At 38.6% G+C, this 23,843-nt stretch overlaps 2 protein-coding genes across 12 annotated transcripts in view; one reads left to right on the top strand and one right to left on the bottom strand.

Moving 5' to 3' along the window:
• Positions 1-81: 81 nt before the first annotated feature.
• Positions 82-15,669, top strand: XRCC3 (X-ray repair cross complementing 3). 5 transcript variants are annotated; one of them, XM_075503679.1, is made up of 8 exons: positions 82-828; positions 1,575-1,632; positions 2,002-2,139; positions 3,042-3,254; positions 8,449-8,603; positions 10,948-11,160; positions 13,406-13,452; positions 14,258-15,669. In XM_075503679.1, exons 2-8 carry the CDS (start codon positions 1,578-1,580, stop codon positions 14,478-14,480), a joined length of 1,044 nt encoding a protein of 347 aa, XP_075359794.1. In that variant the 5' UTR covers positions 82-828; positions 1,575-1,577; the 3' UTR covers positions 14,481-15,669. The 5 variants fall into 5 exon arrangements, with proteins under 5 accessions (XP_075359794.1, XP_075359793.1, XP_075359792.1 ...); XM_075503678.1 differs by having other exon boundaries at positions 1,535-1,632; XM_075503677.1 differs by having other exon boundaries at positions 82-839; positions 1,531-1,632.
• A 1,678-nt stretch (positions 15,670-17,347) lies between these two features.
• KLC1 (kinesin light chain 1) overlaps positions 17,348-23,843 on the bottom strand; it is a 50,998-nt gene continuing 44,502 nt past the window's right edge. For 5 of the 7 annotated variants that reach the window (XM_075503665.1, XM_075503670.1, XM_075503672.1 and 2 more), the window contains one exon: positions 17,349-22,610. In XM_075503665.1, coding sequence (XP_075359780.1) covers positions 22,545-22,610 — 66 coding nt within the window. In that variant the 3' untranslated portion in view covers positions 17,349-22,544. Of the gene's footprint in view, positions 22,611-23,843 lie in introns of all 7 variants that reach the window. The other 2 variants (XM_075503668.1, XM_075503669.1) reach the window with 1 other exon arrangement.

Here is a 23,843-nt window from a genome sequence, read left to right as displayed (position 1 = left end):
AGGGGGTGGGCTCAGCTGGCCGCGGCCTGGAGGAGCGGCTCCGCGGCTGGTGGCGTAGCGCCTGCCCTGAGGGGCGCCACCGCCGGTAGTGGCGAACGCTCCTCTCCTCTCCTCCGCCTCTCCCCGTCCAGCCCCGCGGAAGAGATCGTTACCGGAGCGAAAAGCGTCCCGCCCGCTCCTTGAGCAGCGCCCTGCCATTGGCTGTCCTGCCGGAGCGGTCGCTTTGAGGAGTTCTGATTGGCCTGCGACTGGCGACGTCGCAGGCAAGCTGCTCGCCCAATGGCTACGGCCTTTTGCGGCCGCTGTGGCGGGGGGTTCGTAACAGGGCTGAGGTCGGCGTGGCGGCTCTGCGCCCGGGCCCCGTCCCGGGGGCGGGAGGGGGTCGCTGAGGCGGTGTCCCTCCGCCGCCAGCCCCCTCCTGGCTGCGCCGAAGTCCCCCGTGAGGGCGCCGGCTGCGGCGAGGCGGCTCCTGGCAAGGCCGGGGTGCTGCGAGGCTGGTGGTGTGGTGTTGTGTGCCTGGCCCGGCCCGGCTGCTCTGCTTCCCCCTCAGCCGTCCCTCACCGCGCTCCCCTCTGAGGAACGGGCCGCGGAGGGGTGTTTGTTGCCGCTCACCTTTCTCGGTGCCGGGGCAGGCTGTGGTAGTCCTGGGCGGCCTCTGTCGGCGCCGGTCCGTGGGACGCGCCTGGCTTTCCGGTAATTGCTCCTGGTGATGTCCTTCCCTTCTCAGCGCCTCAAACTGCCCGCAATGGACCGCCTCCGTGTGAGTGGACTGTACAAAATCGTTTGGGGTCCTTCCGTCGAAGGTCGTTATGGTCATCATTAATTTCAGTAAGTTTCGACTTTCAGCCCTTGTCAGAATGTTGCTTTCCATGTGTGTTGTTTCAAAATAACTGTTTCTTCTCCTGCGTTGTTCTGTTATCGGGATCCATGGCAACCTCTCCTCCCCCGTGTTAAATAAGGGATTGTTCATTAAGTCATATATTCTTATATAACTCTTATGTGTCTGCTGCAATCCTGCATAAAGATGATCCGAATAATAGTTACAAACCCCACATGTGCTTAACGTTGTTACAAGAAACAAACTGATATTAATGGTTTAATACTAAATTTGCTTTTAGCTAATCAAAATATATTTGACTCTCCAATGTATGAATAGTCCTGGGTCACCCCAAATTGCACGTGCATGAGATCTTTTTTCTATTTGAAAATGAACAACTCGTGTAAAGGGTGGCAGGATAGAAATGACTATCCAATGTATTTGCAAGCTTCGATCCAGAGCAAAAGCACTATGCAGAATTACAAGCAATTAAAATTATAAGTAGTTCTTAACTGCAGTGTTATTAGTTGGACTCTTTAATAGGATATATGTAAACAGCTGTCTGAGAAGACTTCTGCCAATATGCTGAATCATCGTTACTTTTCTAAGATAATTGATAAATATATTGTTAAAAAAAAATCCTACAAACTTTTGATACTGAATGATGCTTATTTTTTGTTGCATGTATATCTGATAAAAGCCACTTTAAAAACAGAGATAATTACCTGATGCTCTGTTCATCCCGGTGCTGTATCAGGAAATGGATTGGGACCAGTTTGACTTGAACCCTAAAGTAATTGCTGCCCTTAAGAAAGGTAACTTAATTTGCCAATGTCTCACTAATACATCTGTCACCATTGTGTCTTCCTTTACATAATTGTGTGTTTATGGGTACAAGCATATAGATGTACACTAACAGTTCAGACCTGTAATTAAGTATTTCATAAGCAAGTTTTTTGAGTAATTAGAAGTGATGGCTTTTTCCCATGCTCCCATAATAATTTTCCAAACAATTTTATAGCGTGTGCTGATACATTCATAGTAAATGTTGCCTGCTCAGCTTACAAGAATGCAGAGTAGATAAACTTTAAGTAAATGAGTAGTAGAAAGTGGGAAAACTTTTACTTTTGTGAATAAGACTGTAATCCAGCCAAAAGTATTTATAAAAATTCTTCTAATTTCAGCTGACATAAAATCAATAAAAGAGATTTTAAATCTTTCTGGAGCAGACTTGCAAAGATTGATGAAACTATCCAGTGCAGATATACAGTGCTTACTGAAAACAGTCTCCCACACGCTGAGGAGAAACAGTATGCTTACAGGTAATATAGTCAATACAAAAAAACTGTTCTATTTAAATCTTAAAATACTGTCATTGGGAGAAAATATGGTTTTGGCTCCTCATTGACACAGTGATTCTGAAAATTAAAAGGCAAGTGTTTTAGTTTTGCGGTAGTAAATTATTTAACTATCCTAAGGACAGCTCCTCTGAGACCTTGAAGGTCGATGGAAGTGGATGGGTGTCATTCTTCAGGATCCAGCCTGCTTGAAGCAGGACAAAATGATTCTCCAGTCTGGAAAACTTGATTAGAGGAACAAAAGTTTTCCTTTTTCTTTCTCTCTCTCCCCCCCCACCTCTCTCACTATTTTCCTTTTGGACTAAGACTAGTTGAAAAACTTATATGATACATTATAAATTATATAAACTGATTTGATATAAACACCTCATTCCAAACCAAGCAGGACCTAATAGCTCCTCCTGAACAAATGCTTCATGGCAGCTCTGTACTTAAAATTTATTTTCTTTTGATTTGCATATATCTTCAGGCCTTGGCCACATGCCTGCTACGCTGTTTCATAGTCTGCTGTAGCTTTCCATTTCCATAATTGCTGTGCATGAACCTTGCTGGCAATATTTTCCCAGAGTGTAGCTTTCCATAGAGGCAGAGAGAGGAAAAAAGTTTTAGAGGAAGAAAGGGCTCAGTGTAAACCATCAATTTTTGAACAGCTATTCAATTAGTAGGCCCTGTGGGGAAAGGGAGGTGGGGAGGACCAGGCTGAATTAGAAAAATCTCCCATCGACAAAGAAAGCATCCCTTGTAGATATAAACCTGGTATACAGCCTCTATTTTGTATCGTGTGTTAGAAAGGTACTGAATTAAACTCCTTTTTTTTCTTTTTTTTTTTCTTTTTAATCATTAAAAAAAAATCCAAAACCCTGCAGCACTTCAGCTCTACCAAGATGCAGATCATCTCACCTCCCAACACCAGAAGCTAAGCCTAGGATGTTCAGTACTAGATAACTTGTTAAAAGGTGGCATTCCTTTAGTGGGAATCACAGAACTTGCCGGGGAAAGTTCTGCTGGGAAGACTCAGATTGGTTTACAACTGTGCCTTTGTGTGCAGTATCCTTACAAATACGGTGGATTAGAGTCTGGTAAGTACAGAAATGTAAATATTGATTAATTTGCCATTTGGAGGAATATATTGTCTTTAAGAACATCATCAGTGCATTGAAGTAGGCACACTTATTCAGTTCATGTCTTACCCTTCTGCAACAGCATTAGTAGTAAGCTAGTTAGTCAGTAATGCATCTTTACAGAGAAACGCATGCTGTGCACATGCCCTGCAGCACAACATCATTTAATACAAAATTACTATTGGCTGTTGTTTACCTGCCTGCCACTGTGGATTAAACTAGACATAAGCAAACAATATATGAAAAGTGTTGCTGTCATAAGTACTTATTAACTCCTCAAGTAACAACCACAGAAAAATAGCTTGTCAGATAATTTTCCACAAACATCTTGGGTATAGGGTATATATTCCCTAGTTGGGGGTTTCAAATTTCAAAGAATATTTAGTTTTATAACAATAATTAAAGTGATTTACAGAGTAAAATTGATGGAAATCTAATTGAAGAAAGTTAACATTGTTTTGTACCTGTGATTTTCCCGGTTTTGCCGGGAAGAAAAGTAAGTAGGTAAAAAAAGAAAGTAAGGAAGAAAAGAAAGTAGGTTTATTCTTTGATTAGAGTATGGTTTTTTTAACCACCTATCACATTAATCTAACTCCCAATATTTTTGTTTTTTAATATTATATGCTGTCTTAGAAAGGGAGGAAACTTGTGTCACTTCTGAGAGTTCAGTGCCGTGGTAGTCTGCCTGAGGTGTGTTTTGGCTGGGATCTTGCTCTTCTTTCCGTGCAGCACTGGGTTTAATTTGGCAGCTCAGTGGTTTGTTGTGGGGAAACTTAATTATTTCTTGTACTATGTCCACCCATGCAGAAAAATCATAGAATGTCCAAATGAAGATCTTGCTTAAAGGGTAGTAATTAGCCTGTGGCTTACATTACTTAGCTTTAAGTTACGTCATTAATCAGAGCAGAAGCAAATATATTTTGTTTGATTCCTTCGTGTGCTGCTGCTAACTGCTGCAAATAGTTTGAATGCAAATACATTTTTATTCGTGCCCCAGCACTTCTCCCTGTTTATGTTGAAACAAAGGAACAAACCAGAATAGGTACAGAAGAAGGCACCCAATGGCACTCTTGTCTCTTGTACCAGACTACAGTATTCCTTGTAGGGCTACATAAATGGCAAGTCTTTTCATTGTTTGTGTTTGAAGATGGTTCTTGTTTCTTATGCTCCTAGCACTTGGTGCCATTACGATTGCTTTGTTGTGTCTGTGTTCCCCATCTACCCACTCCTAAGTGTTTCATGGAAGATAGGATAGAATGGCCATCGTATCAATGCTCCTGTGAGAGAACCAGAGCGTTTTGGAAGGGCTGAGAGGACAGAACTTTTAAGGATCTTGCAGGTATAGAAGGCGGAAATATCCTGCTGCTGGAGTTGGAGAGCTAAGGGAGTGGTGGAATCCTAATTATTACAGTTCTTTACTGTCAGTGTGGTATCTTGCTGTATGTTAGACTGCGGACAGTCATAGCAGCAGATATTGTTTGCATAGCACTTAGAAAATGAAATTTTCTAAATGAAAAAGCACTTATGAGAAATACAGGAATTAAAAGCTTATGTTAAGTATGAGGAGTTTTATTCTTTATGAAACTTGAGGAGAACAACAATGCTTAGTAACTATCACAGAAGTCTAGCACTACCAATAGAATTTTAAGCTCAGTGCTAAAACTTTGCTAATGATTTAAAATTGTGGTGGGTTGTTTTTTTGTGGCGTTTTTTTAGTGCTAGAAACTTCCCTTCTCTTAGGTGGTGATGTTGAAATACATTTCTTCACACAGTATACATTTATTGCGTATTTACTTCATTTGACTTCGTGCTAATCTTGTTTACAATTCTCAATGCTAGGAGGTTGGCAGCAAACAAAGAAATTGGGACATCCTTTGCCTCAAGGTTATCTTTTTACCATTCTAAGAATGTCGGTTATGGTCAATCGCATGTTGGCCGAATTTATTTTATATGCCCATATTCATAAGTAATACATGAATATAATGTGACACATTCATATCCATATTAGAATTCTGAATTAGAAAAAAAATGTTTGCTACTGATTCTTGTTAACAAGCTGGTTTGGTGCATGACAGATTATGTTCGTAGAACTCAAAATTTGTCCTTCTTTGAGAGTGGGGTTTTTTAGTGGTTTTTGTTTGGGTTTTGGAGTGTTTTTTGGTTACAACCAGCATAGCATTTTTATCAGCCTAAATAACAGTAAAGCACTGGGATTTGATGAAATAGCTGGTTTCTCTTTGGTTTTTGTGGATCTGTGAGGAAAGATGCTTGTAAGATCACAGGGGATGACTGACTTCCTAAGAGTCTCTCAGCTTCTTTCTCAAAAGTGATAACCACGCTGACTTTTGATTTACTGTCAGTGTTGACAGCTTCCTAATAAACTGTACATAGCACGATGCTATAGGCTTTCTGTTTGTGTTGTACTAGTCTCCTCTTTTTATTTAGGTTGTGACAGTTCGCTTAATATTCACATATCTTTAAAGATAAGGGCTTTTGCCTCATAATTAGGCATCGGTCTTTAATATTGAGTTTAGTTATTTGTCAATCTCTTCTAGCCCTTGTAACTTTGCTATGAAGCACCTCCTGTATTTTTTATGCATGGGTGTGTATTCTCTGAAGAGGCTTGATGAAGGTCCAGCAGGAGAGAGTGCTATTTTCATTGTACTGTGGAACTCAAATTTTAAGCCAAGGCAAAGCTCATCTGATATATTTTATGTGGCTTAACTCTCTTAAAATTCAAGATGAAAATTACATAATGGTTTTGTGAAATGAGCAGCACTTAAAGAAAAAAAAAATAAGGTTGTCCCACTGTATGGTTTTGGAAAAATCACAAAGGGACCAATTATGTACTCAGAATACAGTATCTGCTGTAGTAGATTTAACTGGTGTCAAAGAAGCATTACAGCAGAGTAGAAGATTGGCAGGTGTCTGAATGCTGGTATTTACAAAACTAAACTGAGGCAGGAAATAGTCTATGAAGTAGAACTGTTCTGAAGAAGGACTTGATCTTCTTGATCATTTTTACAAGTGTTTCACTAAAAAAAATTAACCTCAATAAATGTGTTCACTTGAACTTTAAAATCGCTGTCATGATTTTACAAAGAGGACAGTGTGTATCTATTGACCAGGAATTTTAAACCTAGGTTGCTGGACCAGTGGAGAAGAGGGGACCAGATTTTTGCTTCTCCAGCTGTTCTTTTTTGCCTACAGGTATTATGGCTGTAGGACTATCTTGTTTGCCTGGATTTACTTGTTCACCAGGTATAAATGTGAAACTGGGCCACAGTTGCGTATGTTTGTAATACAATAAGATTGCTTGATTGTTTTATACTCTTCTGCTTTTACCTTGTGTTTGTTCCTATCACTGTTCTTATTACTGTACTGAAATTATCTGCAAAGAAGGTATTTAGAAGAATTTTATATTTCTTTTTCTCCAGATAAGTTAATTGTGGAAAAATGTATTTTTTCAGCAAGTTTCTTAGGTTTTCCGTTTTGAAATGTATTGAATGTTGCAATAACTCTGGGTTGAAATACAATTATCTAACCAATGGAGCACCAATCTATCTAGAAATGCAAATCTGCATTTGAAAAAACCACCATGAAGTCTCAAGTAGCAGACATTCCATTCCATCCTTTTTAAGTAAAGCAAGGAGAGCACAAGGGACATACTGCTTAAGGCAGGTCTGATTTTTAGAGAGCAGGTGATTTCTCTGTAAGCCAGTATTCATGGTAAAGAAATCCCTGCCTTTCAGAATTAGGCAATGTTGTGCAAAAGGCAATCAGCTGTGAATAAGAGTGGTAGTTGAGAAGTCCAGTATGTTTTACTTCAGAAACTGTTATCTCAACACAAGTTAGCAGAGCTTTTGTCGGTATGAAATTCAGAAACCACATAGGCTTAAGGAAGCTGCATCTCTTGGTGGTCTTTATTATTTCTTTATTATTTCTTTATTATTTCTTTATTATTTCTTTGCTTGGTTTTGAATTTGCACCATAATGATTTTCAGTTTTGTGACGTAAGTGTTGCAAGACATAATTTGCTTATCTGAGTGAGTATTGGTGCTAGATATATGTAATGTCAAATTTGTGGTTAGAAATTTTTCTTGACTTGCTGGCTTTTTAGAAATAGTGAAACTGAAAATCTGATTAGGAATGCATGAACTGCCCATAGTAAAGTTCCTCACCTCCCTATTTGATACTCAGCTATCACTGTCAAATTGGAAAGTGATATGAAAATTGGTCCACTTAGGAGAAATTGTCTGGTGTTGTCAAGCTCATCAGCTGCCAAGCTGTGTTAGCAGCTTCAACCACTTTAGTGAATGGACTTAATCCTTAGATGGAACCCTATAAAGGTTAGCTGATAATGCTGGCTAGTTCTGCAATAACAGTAACAATTTTTTATAAAGAAAATATTGCATGTATTTCTGGTTTTTTTTCCCCAACGTCTTTGATGTGTATGGTTCATTTTCTCTGCAATAATGCATGCTTGTTAACCAGAAACCACAGTAAAAATATATAGACATCACTCACAGTAATGTGATTGAAGTATAATGGTTTTTATCTAATCTACCATTTTCAGGAAGAGTTAATTGGACCGAGATTGGATGAGTGATCCTCTTTAAACTGGCTTACAAATTGTGGCAATAAGTACCCCTCCATATGTAAATGTAAAAACAAGAAACTTGAAAACAGTAACTGAAATTAATCAAAATACTAGTTGTACTGGTTTTGGCTGGGATAGTTCATTTTCTTTGTAGTATAGTGCTGTGTTTTGGATTTGTGACCAAAACAGGCAAACTATGCAGTATTGCTCTATTTGTGGGTTGGATAAATTATGATACTCGTAATCACTCAAGTTAGGTGGGCAGGTGTTCTGCAGCTGTGCAAGATGAGTGTCACCTAGTGGAGAGTACAAAAATTCTGTTGTGTCAGCAGGCACCAGAAAAAGGACCTGGCAACTACAGGAAAGTCATAGGAGTGGGTTTTTTGTTGTTCATCGTTGATTCAATATGGCTGAAAAAAATGTAACATGAATTTCCAGGTACATATGGCTAGCTTTTGGGTGCAGAATGTATTATTTTATTTTTGTGCTGTTAAGAAAACTGCATGTGTAAGAGCCCTGTTGTAATAATAGAGGTGGCTTTCTTGATTATAGGAGCTGTCTACATTTGTACAGAAGATGTATTCCCAAGTAAACGTTTGCAACAACTCATAGATCAACAGCATAAGCTGCGTGCAGATGTTCCAGCTGAAATCATACAGAAGACCAAATTTGGAAACAGTATTTTTGTTGAGCATGCAGCAGACCTAGTAAGTAGTAGCACAAATTAAGAATGCATAATTATTACACTATAATCCAGTAACCACAGGGTTTTTTTGATATAGGAGACCTTTCAAAAGGCTGAAAGTGAACTAAGATCTGTAATGAATGCTTCTTAATCTCTTGCAATTTGCTGTTAGAGAACTGTCTATTATAGTGTTTTATTACGAAGGATATTAAAAGATAAATATTAATATTTTTTAGAATGAATCATGTAGTGGATTTTTTTAAGTCATTATGTTTATTAAAATGTAGTAGACTTATTGCTACTGGTTTTACTGCAGCTCCTAGAGACATCTTCATTGAGTTTGGAGACAGGGTATAAATATATATGCAAAAGGTGGTGTTTATCCTGACTAACTTGCAATATAACACCAGAGTTGTTAAACTGCAGTTTAAGCAGATGGGAGGAAAGGATACAAAAAATGATGCCTGGAATAAGTAATGGCACAGCATAACCATAGCAGTGCAGCTCTCTTGCCCCTCTGCCTGTAAGACATCATAACAGAATTGGAGTGGAAAAGATACAAACTTCAGTAGTGTATTCTTGCCTTGTAATCCCACACTTTTGTGCTTTTTCTTAAGTAGCCATTAATATGCTCTTTACTGATCAGAAGGTCAGAAGTTCTGTTTTCTCTAAGGCTTGAAAGTGGCCCTTGTTAAATCATTCCAATTGTTGGGGTTTTTTTAATCATAGTTTGCAAGTGTAAGAAGCTCTTGTACGTTAGTGTGCTTGCCACTTATTCACTGTGTGGTCCAGCAGCAGCTAAGCTACCTTCTCCATGTCCCTTTCATTGGAAATATTAATTAGAGTTCTAATTGTAGTTTGTGGAACATACAGAGTATGTTATTGTAAAAAGGAGACAATCACCCTATAGTAGTATGTACATGTCTCTAAAATACCCTTAAAAGTAAAACACTACACTCACTGGTAAGTCCAGCAACTGCACAATAGATTATTACCATTCATATATTGCTATGTATAGATTCAGTTTGTGTGTGTGTGCGTGTGTGTGTATCCATATACATAGAATGCATTGCTGTGTAGAGATAGGCAGATTATAGCAACTGAAGTAGAAACCCAAATCACAATTACATTCTGTATTTTCTTTCACATCAAAATTTTTTTGACTTGCTTCATTCGGAAGAATCCAGTTGTTCGTGTATTCACTTGAAAAGAATGAGTCTTGTATGAACAGAAGGACCACATACAAACACTGAAGTGTTTGAAGTGCAACATAGTTTCCTGTAGATATACCAGTAAGTGAAACAAAAAAAATCCATTTTCCAGAATGGAAAGCAGTTATATATTCTTCAGAGTAATTTCTTTCCCTCAGTTTAAAAAAAAAAAAAAAAAAAAAATAGCCTTTGATATTATAATATTATTTATTTTGTAAAAAGCAGCTCATTTAGTAGAATAGATCTTGCTGTAATTCAGACTTGAGAATTACAATTTAGTTCTAAAAGCTGTGGAATTCTAGAGGATGCTATATGTAATTTTGGATGCATATAAGCTCTTAGCTGTGAACCTCTATTTAGATGTGAAGAGTGGCACCAATCAGATGAACTGTGACTCTCACATTATTGCTTTTTTTGCCAACATTGAAATTTCTGATGGCCAGAAGCTGTGATTATCACCGTGAGCTTGTTCTCCTTTCTGCTCAGCTGCTGTAGACCACACTGTTAAAGACAAGATTGTGGTCTTTACAAGGACCTTTCATCTGACTAACATGATTATTCTTATGTGATAGAAGTTGTACCCTACAAAATATTTGTTAGTTAAACTTCCTGCAATTGAAATGTTTGGTGACTTCAAAATATTCAATTAGTAAAACTTTTAATAGGGAGGATATAAGTTGCAGCTACTCATGTTTATAAGACTCTTGATCAATATGGATTTGATGTAGCAACTATGTATTTTACTGTTAATATGTCATTAGTGGAACAGCAGCATAGTCTCTAACTTCTGTTTTGAATATTTAATGCTAGTTTCGAGTCCTCAGTGTTTCGGTGAGAACCACTCCTGCAAAATAGGAATGGTTTAGGATTGTAGTATTGCATTCTTGAGATTTTGAAATGTTGGTAAATAATTTATTTAAGTCAGAGCTGCAGATAACTGTACATTGCAGTTCGGTCTATTTTTTTCCTAAGGTAAAACTACAAGACACTTGTGAAAAATGGTTACTAGTGAGACTTAAAGATCCACAAATTCACTTTATGATGAGAAACTCCATCACCTTGTGTTTCAGCGATGATGCCTGTAGTTGCTATCTTGATTTTACGGATAGAGTTATTTGAACTGTTTTAATGCTGGCTGTTTGTATTTTGTGGTAGGATACCTTCCACAACTGCATTACTAGAAGGATTTCCCTGCTGCTCACAAGAGGCATGGTGCGGTTGGTGGTCATAGACTCTATTGCTGCTTTGTTTCGATGCGAATTTGGAGTTTCAGATTCTGTTATGAAGGCTCGGTATTTGCAGACATTTGGAGCACAGCTTCACAGTTTAAGCACTAGATTCAGGACTCCAATAATGTGCATTAATCAGGTATGACATCAGAATTGCTTCTCATTTTATAGGGACCATTTAATAAATGGCTAGGACAGAGAGGGGACAATCTGTGTATGCAGATTTCTTGGTGTCGTATTTAACACTGTCAACTGAGTATTAATGACTGATGGAAAATGAAGTTTCCTTCAACTGGTGTACTTTAAACTAGTAAGTTTTAACTTCTCAAAGTTTAAGAACATCATTTAAGCTTTTAGAGACTGTTAATGTTCTGAAAGGTGGTCCATTAAAGCTAACGAAAATAGATATGTATAGCAACTGCACGAAGCATCAAACTAAAAGAGTTCTTTCCTAACAATAGCTTCAAATGCCATCACCAGCAGGATTGCTCTGGGAACTCTGCATGCAGTTATATTCCACGTATGCAGGAGATAGTGAAACACCAGGGACTTTGCTGCATTTTTGTGAAGCTCAACATTGTTGTGTAACTGCTGAGACTACTAAAGCTTTAGAATGCATGCAAGCTGACTCGAGCTGAACCAAAAAATGGCCACAATGATACTAGTCAGAAAGAATATTCTTTTGAGAAAACTAGACTAGACACTACTTCTGTCTTGTAGAAGCGGCATGGCACTGCTCTTAGTCTTATCACAAATTGAAGGAGCAGATGAATGCTGGAGATGAAGCATTCACACTTGGAATGTGGCCTGAGAAAGGGGTAAGTAAATGTGCAGGCAGGCCATTGTTGGGAAACTTCCTTTCCGGGAAGCCCTTCCAGCAAATGAATAAGTATTCAGCCCTGAGGTTTCCTTCTCACAGCAGAAGAAAAGAGGTAGGGAGAAAAGTTGAACTTGAGAAGTAACAAACAAGAAGAATTTTATATCGGGAAGAAAGAGGGTCTAGAAACATCAAGTCAACTGTTATTTGTTTGATTTGCTTCTGTTCCCTAGGAGGAGTTCTGGAACTACAGAATGGGCAGTGTGTAAAACCTTACATTTACTACCATAACTGGAAGGGAGGATATTAGAATTCATACATAGCAGTAATTTGAACAGCTCTCAGGCATGCACAGTGTTTTTATTTTCAGTAAGATTCCCATTAAGATTCAGTAGGATTTAAATTTCAGCCTCGAGTTACTCCTAATTTTTTAACCAACTTTTTCTTACATAATCTTTCATAGGGTCAGCTAGCTTTTCAGGAAAACAGATTTCCCGTAACTGCTTTCTGAATTTTGGTATTAGTAGAGACAATTTGTTCTCCTTGGGAAGCACTGTTTGGATTTTGCGCTTTGTTAAGCAAAGGTTTGTGTGTTTCAGCAGTTACGCTATGAAGCGAACCAATGGAGTCAAGTTCCTTGGCTAGCTTCTGGGGGCTGTCTGCCTTTTTCCTGGGGGTTTTGAGGGCCCACCTAGCAGGCAAAAGATCTGATTTAAGGGTAAGACAAGTCTAGATGTATCCAGTCTCTACCTTGGAATGGTTCAGCATGAGAGGGAAAAAGAGTGATTTAAGACAGCTTCTTAGGTCTGCCTCCCCTGATGGGAGTTTTATGTTGGTGCTGGCTCACAACAGTTTAGGTGACTGCCTGACGCTGAATGACAACACTGACCACTTGCTAACATAGGGTCCTTCAAAACTGTATTCTAATGGAAAGTGACTCATTACATCAAGTCTGTAGTTACAGAAATAAATTGTGAATATAATAACATTGAGGAAGATTACAGATGTAAAGTAATCCATCTGTATATTGTATTTAGAGAAGTACCTATAACTTAATTTGCTGTGCTTTGTGAAGAACTTGTGTGGAAGAATCATGACATTAAAAGACAATAGAGGGAGTCAAGAGGTGTGGATTTTTCTAGGTTGTAGTCAAAGGCAAACTGCTCCATTAAGCAGGGCTTCAAAGGTAGTGAAATCATTGAGAACAGGACACCGTCGGAGATTTGGGCTTCAAGACCTTTTATCTGCAGATGCAGCATCAGAACAGTTTTGTGGGTGTGGTTTTTTTGGTGGTTGGTTTTTTGTTTTTTTTAACAAATTAAGCATCTAGTAGTAGTTAAATCCATATAAGCTGTAGGTAGCTAAATAGTTGTAGCACTGTAAACTAAGATAATACTTCACAACTCCCTTTTCATTTGCCTTGAAAGAATAAGGGTGTTCTAACTTGGCTTAATATGTGATCCAATAACTTGGATTTTCTTGGCTTTGTTCCCTTCCCTGCCCTTCTGTTTGCTAAAAACAAATATGTAACTACAGGTCAACTTCAAATGTTGTTTTTCTGCTTTAGGTGACTGATGCGGTGAGCGAGTCAGAAGCTGCTCAGTGCAGTTGTAGGTAAGTCATCCACAAGAGAAATGTAACAAAATGTTGTACACAGCAGCACTGAACCACTATATTTTTTATAACTCCAATACAAACTACCAGAGCATATTGAGAGCAGTAGTGCATTTACCCCACAATGCTGCATTTGGTGGAGGTCAGCAATAACTAATGTGCTGTAAAGTGGAAGAAACTGTCAGATACACTTATGTGGTAATCCCTAATCAGCAAGTTAGGGGGGAAGATCCTCTGGAGTTAATGGCTGGTGTACTTGCTTACACAGGAGTATTTTTGCATCTCTTCTTGTCTCTGATATAGCCGAGTGCATTTTCAGTCTGCTTAAAAAAAATATAGCAACCAAACCTTACGGGTTGGTTTTGTTAGTTGCCAAGAAAAAAAAAAAGTATCTTTTGACAGCAAGATATTAACAGGATTCAAACATACATATTTGTTGTTTGAATACTAACTATAATCTTGACTTACTAGATAAGCTAGGTGCTACATAAACGTGTTTTTGCAAGGAGTTAGTTATGTCCTCAGATTCAGAAACTCACACAGAACAAGGCTAAGGCTCAGGTTTCTTTCCCTGGTTATCTTTTAATTCTTTTACTAGAGAGATTGTACGTTTTCCAGGAAAAAAAATTGTTTTAAACTTTGGGTTGAAGTAATACGTACACGGTGTTATATCTACCCAACATTTCTAAATACACCTTCAAATGGAATCCAGGGCCAACAGTTACACACTTCAAATACTTAAAGTTCAACTATTTTCTGTTGCTATTTTCCTATCACAATCAAATCTGTAATGCTTTCTTTACAGTGTAGTGGATAACAGAGTCTCTCCAGCACTTGGAATAACCTGGGCAAATCAACTGCTAATGAGACTGATGGTCAGCCGGACATCACAACCTGAACAAGCATCTGGAGTTGCGTCACACCACACTGGAAGTGTGAGGACTTTAAGAGTAGTTTTTGCTCCTCATCTCCCTCCCTCCTCTTGCTACTATACCGTAAAACTGGAAGGTGTAAAAGGAATAAAATAAATCCTTTGCATAGTAAAGCATTCTGCTCCAAAAATGTATCAAACTACTTTGCTTCAGGAAGAATTACTAGTAAAATGAAATTCTTCCTAGATGAGATAGATAGATGCTGAAATACATCAACGGTGATAAGACAATACATTAAGCCTTGTCTACATTGTGAAAGAAAATATTTTTATACTTGGATGTAAGTTCACCAGCTTTTCCTTGTGAGGTAAGTTTTCTGAAGGAGAGTAAAGGTGTGGGCAGGTTGTGGCTGCACAATGAAGTGTGATGTGGCAATCCCCATGTTAGGGGAGACATGATTTTTAATTTTAATAGCATGCCAAACTAGAAGGAGCATTTGCTGCAAGTGTATACCTTCTCTGTTTCCAGACCCAAAGGGACTCAAATTCAACCAGTTAATATTGCCTGATGGTGTTTCTAGTCCTTGTGCTGCCATTGCATATAACCATTCTTCTCTCTACAGGGCCTCAGAAATAATATAAAGCAAAGCTGCTTTGTCACAAAGCAGCTATCCTATTTTAAAACCACTTGTTATTAATATTAGGTTTTAAAAACAAATACCAGAAAGATACTTGATTTTAACATCTTACAGTAAGAATTAAAATTTTACTGCTTTTGTACTATATGGTTCTATCTAGCTTCATAGAACTACTACAAATTTTTGGGAAATGGTTCTTTTCTACTCTCTTCCTGCTTTCCAGTTCCTTCCCCTCACAGCAAAAGCCTCTTTAGTCTCTTCCATTTAAAAAACAACAAACCACCCCCCCCCATCCCCTTGTTCTGTTTGCCCATCTCTGAAGCTGTGTAACCAGGCAGTTTCAGAGCAAGGGCTCTGTTCATGTTCTTCCTGATGCTCTGCACTGCTCTGTGTTGTGTTGGGTCGGGGCAGCATTATGATCAGCTTTGGATCGCTGCCTCTAGTACCTTCTGTCCGTATCGCTGGGCTCTTAGCTAAATCGTGCTTCTGAAGGGCACCTTTAGCTGTCTGCATTCATCTGTGGAGCTATTACTATTCTGAGGTTGTTGTTGTTATTGTTAAAGCTTTACATGTTTGTTTTTCCATCTTTGCACAATTTAGCCCATCTTTTTTGTTGTTGTCCTCAGACTACTGCTATGGCATCTGCTTTTTCTAGTCTTTTTTTTTTTTTTCCTGCATCGAGTGTGAAAGCAAGCTAGATGAAGTTACTCACACGCATTAGGCCTTAGACCTTATTTGGCCTATGTTACATGAGTGCCTGCTCTCACCTTAAGCTTTCAGATTTCCCCCTTCCTCCACCTGCTTCCCCAATGTTGCCCAAACAAGAAGTCTACCACAGGCTTATGTTTTTCTGTGTAGTTGCACTGCTCAGTTCTATCTTTGGGCAAAGGAGAACCTTTTGTTCTCTGTAGTCTAAACAATAAAATCTCTTCCATAAATCCAGGTTCAGAGGATTGACTGTCTCTTGGTACAAAGCAAGTCCAGACACATTCCTTTTGTGTTCTTCAGGTACACTATATTAGTGAAATAGCCACCTCCTCTACCTTTCCCCTGGCCCCCAGTAATACTCTTTGAGGCTATAGCAGCCATCTTGTCTTGTGGAAGCATGCAGCTGGGTAGCAGAAAGGACAAGTTTTGTCTAGCTGTGCACTGGCTCAGCTGGCACTCCCTGGCAGAAGACTTCTCAGGGGACAGCTGAGTATGATGCAAGGAAAAGAGACCCAGGAAGACAGGGACTGTGTGACTGCCTCAGGGAAGTTCTTGAGGAGAACAGGAACAGTCATGCCTTGAAGCTGAAGGAAGGGAACACTGAACAAGCAGAAGGAAGGATGAGTTGCTTTCAGTGCCTTCTGAGATCCCTTCAGTCATCAAAGGGGACCTTGTGCAAATAGCATAAGAAATTGTCTCTAAATCTCTTTTCTAAAATGTCTTAATTCCCTGTATTTGACAATGACCATGTTCTCTGTTATTTTTTTAATAAAATCCAACCATGAAGCCCAGAAGTCTTTGTGTACCCAATCTACGGAAAAAGCAAGAGCACTATAGCTCAGAGGCATGGCTACCTCAGTCTTCAAATCCTAATGCTCTATGCCTCCTTCCTAACAGCTTTAATGAAGATAAACTAATGCAGCACAGGTAACACTCAAATTACTCTCTTCTGATCCTGGCCTGTTTATCTGGGACAGGAACATTAGCCAATATATTGCTCATCATATTGTACTAATTTGACTTAAAAAAAGAGCCAGGGACAGGTGTAGCTGATTAATGGGACAACCCCTAATAGTCAACTCTTACCCAGACATCCATTTACAGAAGAGCCCAGGCTCTACTCCCAAGAGCTTGCCTCACTGTGAACTATGTTCAGAACAGTCCGAGACACGTCTTGAGGCTCAGTTTTGTAATATTTTGATAGCTCTTTTTACAATGTGACTGCTTGCAGGAATGCAATATAAGTGTTAAAGTCACAGGTGGGTCTGTAACCAGAGTCCCAGTTTACTTGATGAAAACCACTTTTACCAACAAATCTAAGTAACATCTCACCTGAGCAAGTCTTCCTGTCATTGCCCATGTTGGCTCTTACTTAACTCTCCAGAATCTGAGTCGGAGTATGTTACAGTACGTTTCCTAGCTCATCATCACACACAAACCCTGAACCTCTAAAATGCAACTGACGCCCAAGCTTACCGTCAATCACCCGCTGCAGCTGAATGTTCATCTGCAGTCTCCACCCCTTCTTCAGTTACTTGCATCCGCAGTCAGAAATCTAGACTGTTGTTCATCTGAGATTAGTACTGCTCTGGGGGTGCAGACCCTCATGAAGACTGAACAAAGCACCTGCCCTCTTTGAAGCCTTGTGTCAAAAGTGTTGAAACATGCTTAAGTTTTAATAAATGCAATTTAAGAACCTTCCCTTTATACAGCTTTATTCATCTTTGGATTTCACAACTGAGATTTGTTTCTGTACAGGAAAAAATTGAAGTAATTTTTACAAAGAAGATTTACATTCTAGAATGTATTAAGCATATCATCTTTATCCTGTAAGACTACATACTTAAATATTTTTCTACACTTTGAAAAGAAACCTTACATGACACTTGAGAAACTTTTAAACAGTTTCAAATTAATCTACAGATCTGTGATGTATTTAAAGAGGCCTTTTTCAGCAGAAAGATCATAGGGTTCTGGGAACATTGCTTTGGAAAAGTAGAACCAAATTCATTTGTGCTTGGTAAAGATAAAGAATTTACACAACTGACCTATTAACAAAACAGATGTAGTAAACCACACTAAACAAGCTCACTACAAGTTTTTTTATGAAATCACAGTGAATTACTACTATTTGTTACAAATAACATTTGTGGAAGTTTATTTTCAACAAAATTTTATGGGGCAAGACAAACAGGTGAACTCTGAACAGGATTTCATCCATAGCTGTGACAAGCAGTAACTACACGTGGAAATCAAAATGCAGCATCCTAAGGCCAATCTTGGAAGGTTTATTTTTTTTTTTTTTTAAATCAAACATGAAATCCATGTATCAGGGCAGGGCAGGGGGAAAGTTCTCCTCAAGAAGGATACACTGACATTACAAATGGTTTTCTGGTTTTGCTGGTGTTGGGTTTTGGTTTTGTTTTTTAAACCACACCCTAGAAAACAGAAAATACCATTCCTGATTGCATAGAACTCATCTGGCTTAATTACACTGTAACCTGCCACCACTACTCTATAATGCTTCTACATAATTTAAGACTAAAGACTCAGTAACTTTCCATGCTTGAATTGTGACTCGAGTATAAATACAGGGAGCCTAAGGATTGATCTGATTTTACAAACTACTTCACTATGCTTGTTCCATGCTGTATACAATTTTTAGTCTCTCCCTCAATTGTGTGTGCCAGTACAACCATTAGAGCAGCTTCGAGCTTTTTGATGTAGCTGGAGCATTAAATGAACTTCCAACTATGGTTCTCTAAATATTTCTTATTTAAAAGCAGCCATAACTGAAGAACACGATGAGCATAAGCATTTTCCCAACACCTCAGGTCTTTTGACCTCTATCAGATGGTGGCACTGTGCTTTGCTTCTTGCTTTGTTGGTTTGGGCTTTTTTTTTAAAAAAAAAAAAAAAATTGACCTTGACTATTCAGTGTATTGAGACTATTGGGGGGGGGGGGGGGGATATACTCAACTGTAGATGTTCAAGATTTCCATCTATTCAACTATTTAAAAAAAAAAGCGCCAACATTTATACCGATACTTCTGTAAGTCTGTGACAATGTAAAGTTGCTACAATGAAACTGTAAACTTCACAGCATCACATCTTTTAACATTTATTCTCTCAGTACAGGCTAACATTACCAAAAATGCAATTGTCTTAGCAGCTTTCAGACAAAATACATGACCTGCATAACAAAAACTAAAGTAACTTGAACTCATCAAGTATTGTAAACACTTTCAACGAAGCACTGCACGCCCCTTTAACTATATATTTACAACAGAACCACACCATTTTCAAAATTACTGGATTCAAATGGTACAATTTAAGCACAAATACTTCTCAAGCTTAAAACTGTTTTAATTTACTGCCATTCAGGAGGGCTTGGGGGGTGGTGTTTGTTTTAAGAAAAGGTACAAACTCTAGGTAAACAACGGAAAAACAAGTGGATGCGGTAAGTGCTATGTTCTATCACTGCAGTACTGCAAGCACAAACATCACAGCAATAGTTCAATTATTTCTCTAAAAGGAGCAAATCATGAAACAGTTACATTTTACAATAATATTTAGTAAGATCTAAACTCAAGAACAAATATTGCCAATATTCCTGAAGACTAGTGCACAACCAGAGACAGAAGGGCAACAGGCACCTTTCTATCAGTAACAATTCAATGCACGATTCATCCTACATGCGACCCTTGCCAAGTGTACGCCCCAGAGGAACTAGCCAGTGTTCGCAGGAGAATCGAGAGGAACTGGCCTAATCTGGAGTTCTTACTAAGTTTTAATGAAGTTCACCCTTACAATTCTGGGCAACGACAGACATGCTAGGTTAAAACCAAAATCGCACTACCATGGTTGCAGTTTTCCTAACAAGATGTCTGGGAATTTTGAAGGTCTTTTCTAGTTTGCTGTTTCAGCAGAGCTGTTGATTTAGTTCGGTACTGAAGATACCCCAGAATTGTATATACAATTGGGTATTTTGGTTTTATACTTTATACAGACTCTTAGCTACAACTGAAACAGGAAATTCAGGAAGAAAATCTTACATAAAAGCCAAGTGAGAAGCCCACCTGGAATGTAAGTGTATACAAACCATGTCCTGACAGTAATTAATGCATGATGCAAACATAAGGCAGGTTGACCTTAGAATTTGTTTTGTACTTCCCAAGTTTTTCTCCAACTGCAACTAGCTCATTGGCTCATAACTGTTAAGGACCTGGCTATCATTTGTGGATTAGAGGAGTCTTGAAATTTGTTTCCTCTCTGAAAAAAATAAAATTGACCTTTTAAGTGTAAGAATTGTTTAATAACCAGTAGCTCAACAATTTAACGTTCCACCACACTTTAAAATACTATATAAAGGTTTAAAACATTTAAAAGCACAGTACTCGTAATGCCACCAAGAGTACAATCCTCAATGAGAAAGTTCCCTCACTACCACCATACCATGGTCTTGCATTTTAAGACTTCATCTACATTGTAATTTGGCATGGTTAAATATTTTATTACTATTTACACAAGTTTTGTTTTGGGGTTTGGTTTTTTTTTTTTTTTGAGAGGCTCCAAAAATAATTTTCCTTCAAGGCTGAAAGATGAATGTAGAAAACACATTCTTCAATTTAAGTAATTTCTTATTACCAAAGTCAGTTCTGTGTCTAAATAGTTTTGTGGGGTTTTTTGGTAGTCAGACTTTCACAACGGTCTCCAAGTGAAACACTGAGCTCTCCAGAACCCCGTGTTACAAGGCCCATCGAGCCGCTCCCGCAGCAGTAGCGCCATGCTGGTGTGGAACAGGTTGACTGCAAGGGGTGTTTGCAGTGAGAGTTTCTCACGGGGACAGCCAGAGGGCCAGATGACACCATCGCAGGCTGCTCAGTGAGGTGGCAGCTGCGGCAGGGCTCTCCTGCCCTCTCCCCAGCCTGCCTGTCGCTTGGACATGGGTTCCCACCCAGCCTGGCAACCTGCTGTACAGTTCCTTGTGCAAAGCTAGCTCAGTCTGGCTTTGTGCAGAGAACCAAATTCACCAGGGGGTGTGTATAACATGTTTTGCTTTAGGGGGAAAAAAAAGTATATATATTATGTATATTTTTATATAAAAAGCTCTTAATAAAAAGATTAAAACTCAAGAGTCTACATTATATGAGTATATATTGTTAAGATAACCGAGCAACAACTTCTTGCTCGAGTTCATTAATGAATTGCACTACTCTGTGCTAAAACTCCTACATATTAGCAGCATCATATCCCACCGTTTCTAAACCATCCTTATAGCAGGTATACCATACGCAGCTTTCTTGAAAGAGATGCTAATAAGGTACCTCCTGGTAAACATATCAAGTGCATTACACATACAACTTTTTGCATCAGGTACTGTAACGCAACTTAAAACCAGATGCAAAGCCAGTCAAATACTTCTACGAAGTACTAATTCTAATGACTCTTCACAGCCTGTTCAAATACTAAAGCTTGCTTACGTCCCTGTGTTTTACCTCCTTCAGTTGGCGCTAACCTTGAATGAATATTCCAGCTTTTCCCAAAGTTAATGTTGTTCGGCATCTTCCAGCTCACAACTATGACCACAAATACATTTGTACACACACTGGTTGTTTTTTTTTACTTTGTCATCCAACTTCACATGAATAAGAATTTTTACAAAAGATGAACAAAATTACAAGCTTTACAGAAAAGCAAAAGGGAAATACTAGTGTCTATAAAATACTTAAAACATACATATTTAGTTCCAGCAGCAGTCCTGTATACAGACAGCATATATATTAACTGTAAGCAGATTTAACATGGATGTGTGGTCAAACGAGTTGCTTGCCACTTACAGCCATCTAGTGCTTCCACTGGAGCCCTTCACGTTTGAGTGGTCCTTCGCACAGCAGCTACTCCGCAGTGTAACAGCCTAGCGTGCAGTTGCCTGCTCCTGCTGTCATCAGCTATTACGGAGAAAGGCAGGATTTGGGATCAGCATAAGGAAATGTTGGAGCACTTCCAGCAAACAGAGAAGGGGACTGTGAATTCCAGTGGACAAGCAAGAAAGTCAACCTGAGGCTTGATGTTTCCCTAAGAGCAAGAGCAGCTGCTCTGGGACAGTTGCAGTCCAAAACTTCAGTATTCGTCAACCAGACAAGGTAAAGGTCAAAACATTTTCTATTTCTCCTGATCAATGTGAACCATCCTATCTCCCTCCATTATTGTGCCCTAAGACTTACGTCAACAAGTGTCAAAGTTATGGTCACAGGTATTGCTATTCATGCTATCTATATGTAATGTAACCCCAACCACCTCTTCCGTAAATTTTAATAGCTCAGTCTAGTGGTTAAGTAAGCCGTGTCTAAGTGCCGTTTTGCCAGCTAAGGTTTCTAATGTTACAATAATCCGTGGTGCAAAGGAAAGCCCCACCAATACAGTATGCTCAATTTGAATTTATACAGTAATGCACATAAATTTATCCTTTTCTCATTCCAGCACTGTATATATCTACTGCTACACATTTAATTTTGCCTGCATTTTCAAACATCTTTGCATTTTGGTATGCTTTAAATATGTTTGTATTTTTACATTTTTTTGGCTGCTGTAATATTCAGATCTATTCAACAAATCAACGTAAGTAGCATGAATGGGAGCAGTGCAATGAGCAATATATATCTATATAGTTTTCCTTTAGAAGAAAATACCCACTAATGCTGTGTTTAAAATCGTTCCTATTTAGAAAAGTAAAAACAGCAGTCCATTGGGAAAAAAACAACAGAATCTACAAACTAGGTGTTCCTATACATAATGATGAGGAACCAAAGCTTTGAAGGTCTCAGTGCTTCTTTATTCATCAAGGAATATTAGCTCGCTTCTGTCCAAGAATCTCAATGCGCCAAATCAGTATGACTGACACTCAGAACTCTCGAGTCTGTCAGACAATTATTTCGTTCCTGTGTGAAGGGGGAAAAAAAACAAACAAAGAAATTAAGCAGATGTCCAGAAAGTTCAAGCAAATAAACAAAATTACTAGTTTTAACAAACAGGAACAAACAAATATAAGGAACTACAGAGAACTGGCCTTGTTCATGTTGGGTAAGGGGACATTCTTCCATATTCTAATAAACATCTTTTCCCCCAACTTTCAACTATCAAAGCTGCAAAGATCTATTGATATGTATATACACCCTTTACAATCCTGACCCAAGTCTTACCAGAAATGCAAGAGCCCATCTAGGTGAATTGCCATGAGTGTCTACAGTGGGTGAACTAGAAAAGTTCACAAGAAGTGAGAACCAACTTTAATATTGCAGTGTACACACAAACAATAAATTACTCTTCTAGAAGTGACATCAATTATATACTAGGGATCCAGTTTAGGGGCACCTGGGGCATGACATTTTGAAACCTTGGTACTGTTGCTGCAAAGAATTCTGCTTTACCCTGGATTATTTTTGGCTGAAGTTCACCCTAAGCAAAGTTTTGCATACATTTCACACCACAGAAGACTCTGCAGTACGTTCATTAGAGATAATATAGTTAGGACACCTTTATGCCACTCAACAGTAAAATGAGAGCCATACAGTTTGGGCTCTCTTACTACTGTAGGACAAACAGTGATGAAGATCCTCATGTACAGTTTTGTTAGTACAGAAGCAATTTTATCTTCCTAAAATTAGTTGCAGTTACTGTGTTAGTAAAATGCACAACAGTGTTTAGAATGCAGAACATTGCTAGCTTATTTGGCAATATAAGAAATGGTGACTTACTAGGTAAAAAAAGGAAATTGGAAGAAGCAATCGGGCACACCATGTACAGTTAAGCAAAATAAGGTTTTATATTAGCAGAAGCATAACACAGATCAGACAACCTTTTAGAGACTGCTCCTGTACAACCTCAGAAACAACTGAAGTCGCATTTAAGGGAATCTGCAAATGTACAGCAGTTAAGATGATCCGGCCCTTTGCAATAAAGGGACCAAAGTCAAAAATACTTAGTAACTGGGCTTTGAAAGTTCTTGGTTTTTTAATTAGTCTTTACAAAAACATAAGAATCCAGAAGTTTCACATCCACTGTAATAGTTAGAAGGTCTAAGACCAGAGACTGATATCATAAAAGCCAATGCTCTTTACTGGTTGGACTTAAGCACTTGCTTAAAACTAAGCATAATTCACAAAACTGTTATG

This window comes from Mycteria americana, chromosome 5 (assembly GCF_035582795.1).
Source record: "Mycteria americana isolate JAX WOST 10 ecotype Jacksonville Zoo and Gardens chromosome 5, USCA_MyAme_1.0, whole genome shotgun sequence".
NCBI classification, from domain to species: Eukaryota; Metazoa; Chordata; class Aves; order Ciconiiformes; family Ciconiidae; genus Mycteria; species Mycteria americana.
This window is presented reverse-complemented; position numbering and strand designations above follow the sequence as displayed.